The following is a 2,500-nucleotide window of genomic DNA, read 5'->3' as shown; positions in this document are numbered from 1 at the left end:
GTCATGGTTGTCAATTAGGCAACAAAATGTGTGAATATGATTATATAAACTGAGGTTTGTTTCATATACTGTATTTAAAAATGAAAAAAGAATAGTATACATTTCAGTCAAACACAGCAGCCAAATACAACATAAAAATACAATTTTATAGACTTTACAGATTTTATAGAGTTATATCTGATTGTTTTCATGGAGCTGTAGCCTTGTTGAGGTAAGACAATACCGAAATAAAATAAAACAGTGCTTAAGACACTCTTGGCCTTTTCTCATATAGGCCTAGCCTACCCTACAAGAATAAAATAGGCCTACAAATCAATGAACTCTCTGGGCTTATTTTGTTCCAACAGTAGACCTATGCAGAAACCTACAATGCCACAAGTCTGAGTGAATATGAACAAAATCATTGGCTAATAATTTATGCATCGTTTTAGCAGCAAGGGCCAAATTATTATTTAACATTAAGGAAATCCCTTCATCAAAGGTAATGCTACTCTACAGACTACCGTTGCTGTTTAGGAATGCTATAAGTGCTTAATTTCGCGCTGGATTTCGAAAAACAAAAGCCGACCGAGTGCAAGTTGTCACATGCTTAAGTTGCAATAGATGTATGGGTAATGACGTCATTTGACAACTTTGGGCAATGAATGAATGAATTCCGTGCCACGTATAGTTTCAAAACCGGAAGTGGGATGAACGCGCTGCTTGGAACGTAAATGAGTCTGAGCGAGCAGAAAAGGTTGTGCACCGATTCATAACAAGAAAATCGATATAACGACCGGTTCATTTCAGTTTTTTTCCGATACGGGGCTTCACGTATCGATGTAGCCGTATCTTACACGTTAAAAACGGATACGGATGTGTGTGTGTGTGTGAGTGTAAATGTGTGTGTGAGTGTAAATGTGTGTGTGTGTGTGTGTGTGTGTGTGTGTGTGTGTAAATGTCTGTCTCACCTCCAGTGCTGCTCCGTCCTCCAGGATCTGGTGGTGGTCTCCGCTGAAGAGCGGTCGGCCGTCCCTGAGCCAGGAGATGGCAGGCGGCGGGTTTCCTGTGGCGTCACACCGCAGGACCACCGTGCTGTTCACCACCGCGCTCACCTCCTCCACAAACTCATCCGATTGGCTCGAGATCACCGGGGCAACTACACATACACATAACACACACAACAGATCATGTACAGGTACAGGTATCCACCCTGCTTCCTGTGAGGGGCCCTGTGAAGCAGGACATGGATCTCAGTGAGACGCCACAAGTCCCAGTGTCTGAGTGTCTGAGTGTCTGAGTGTCTGAGTGTCTGAGTGTCTGAGCGTACTGTAAATACTCTGCCCTCTGCTGTCTGGATGCTTGTAAGTTTCATCACACGTTCAGTTCACTCGGTGTGAATCTGTGCTGAGGGAATGTGCAAGTGTGTGAGACTCAGGGTGTGTGTATGTGTGTGTGTGTGTGTGTGTGTGTGTGTGTGTGTGTGTGTGTGTGTGTGTGTGTGTGTGTGGGTGTGTGTTGGCTGCTGGAGGTCTCTGCAGTGTGTGAGACTCAGGGTGTGATGGCTGCTGAAGGATCATGGGGCAGGTGTGTGATCCTCACCCAGTACTTCCAGGTCAAAGTGCATGCGGTCCTCTCCTGCCTCGTTTACCGCCTGACACGTATATTTCCCAGCATCCTCTAGCTGGACACGAGGGATCTGCAGTGTCTGACCCCCTGAGAACAGAAAATCACACAGATTACTTAACACACACACACACCTAGACATCACCCGGCCTTACCCTACCTGCCCCCTAGACATCACCCTACCTGCCCCCTAGACATCACCCCCTACCTACTCCCTCGTACTACTGTAAGTCTGGATGTTGTCGTGTGAAGCTGATGATGTCCACTTGGTTTAGCTGTAGTTTATGAGGTTATTACTTTGTCCTAATCATAATCATAACCATTAATTCTCATTCATGACAGACTGGCACTGTTTATACAAGACCTGCACAAATAACACAAAGCTTTTTAAAAACAATTTGTGATTTTCTATAGAATTTAAAAAGTAAATGTCCAACATCCGATTTAAAACCAGTTTTACCACGGTTATGCACACATCCACTACATCAACACAGTCAAAAAGCAAACCAAGGTAACAACCATTGCATTGCCATTAGACAGGCTTTTGGCTACCACTTGGATGAGAATGATAACTAAGATGGTCTTAAAAGGGCAACTTTCAATCTCCCTGATTTTCTTGCGAGTGTATCTTTGGGCAAGTGGGGCCGAAACATGTAGCACTTTTAAGGTAAAATCAAATCAAATTGTATCAGCGATTTGGACTTGCCTTATTAAGATTATCAGTCATCATTATTGAACCTATATTGTGCACCATACCCCAACAGTAGCCTATAGTGTGTCAACCTCCCCACCTAAACCACCCGGACTATCTACTCCGGTATGAACAAGACACAATTGAACACACACATGAACACACCCAATTGAACACACACGCACAAACATACAGTACACACAC

The 2,500-nt window shown here is 44.0% G+C and overlaps 1 protein-coding gene across 1 annotated transcript in view; it reads right to left on the bottom strand.

Moving 5' to 3' along the window:
• Positions 1 to 2,500, bottom strand: part of LOC121715028 (hemicentin-1-like) — a 125,387-nt gene that overhangs the window by 49,978 nt on the left and 72,909 nt on the right. Inside the window, 2 exon segments of the mRNA XM_042100316.1 lie at positions 951 to 1,138; positions 1,582 to 1,695. Coding sequence (XP_041956250.1) covers positions 951 to 1,138; positions 1,582 to 1,695 — 302 coding nt within the window.

Source organism: Alosa sapidissima, chromosome 8, assembly GCF_018492685.1.
Source record: "Alosa sapidissima isolate fAloSap1 chromosome 8, fAloSap1.pri, whole genome shotgun sequence".
NCBI classification, from domain to species: Eukaryota; Metazoa; Chordata; class Actinopteri; order Clupeiformes; family Clupeidae; genus Alosa; species Alosa sapidissima.
Note: the sequence above shows the minus strand (reverse complement) of the source record. Positions and strands in the feature narration are given on the sequence as shown.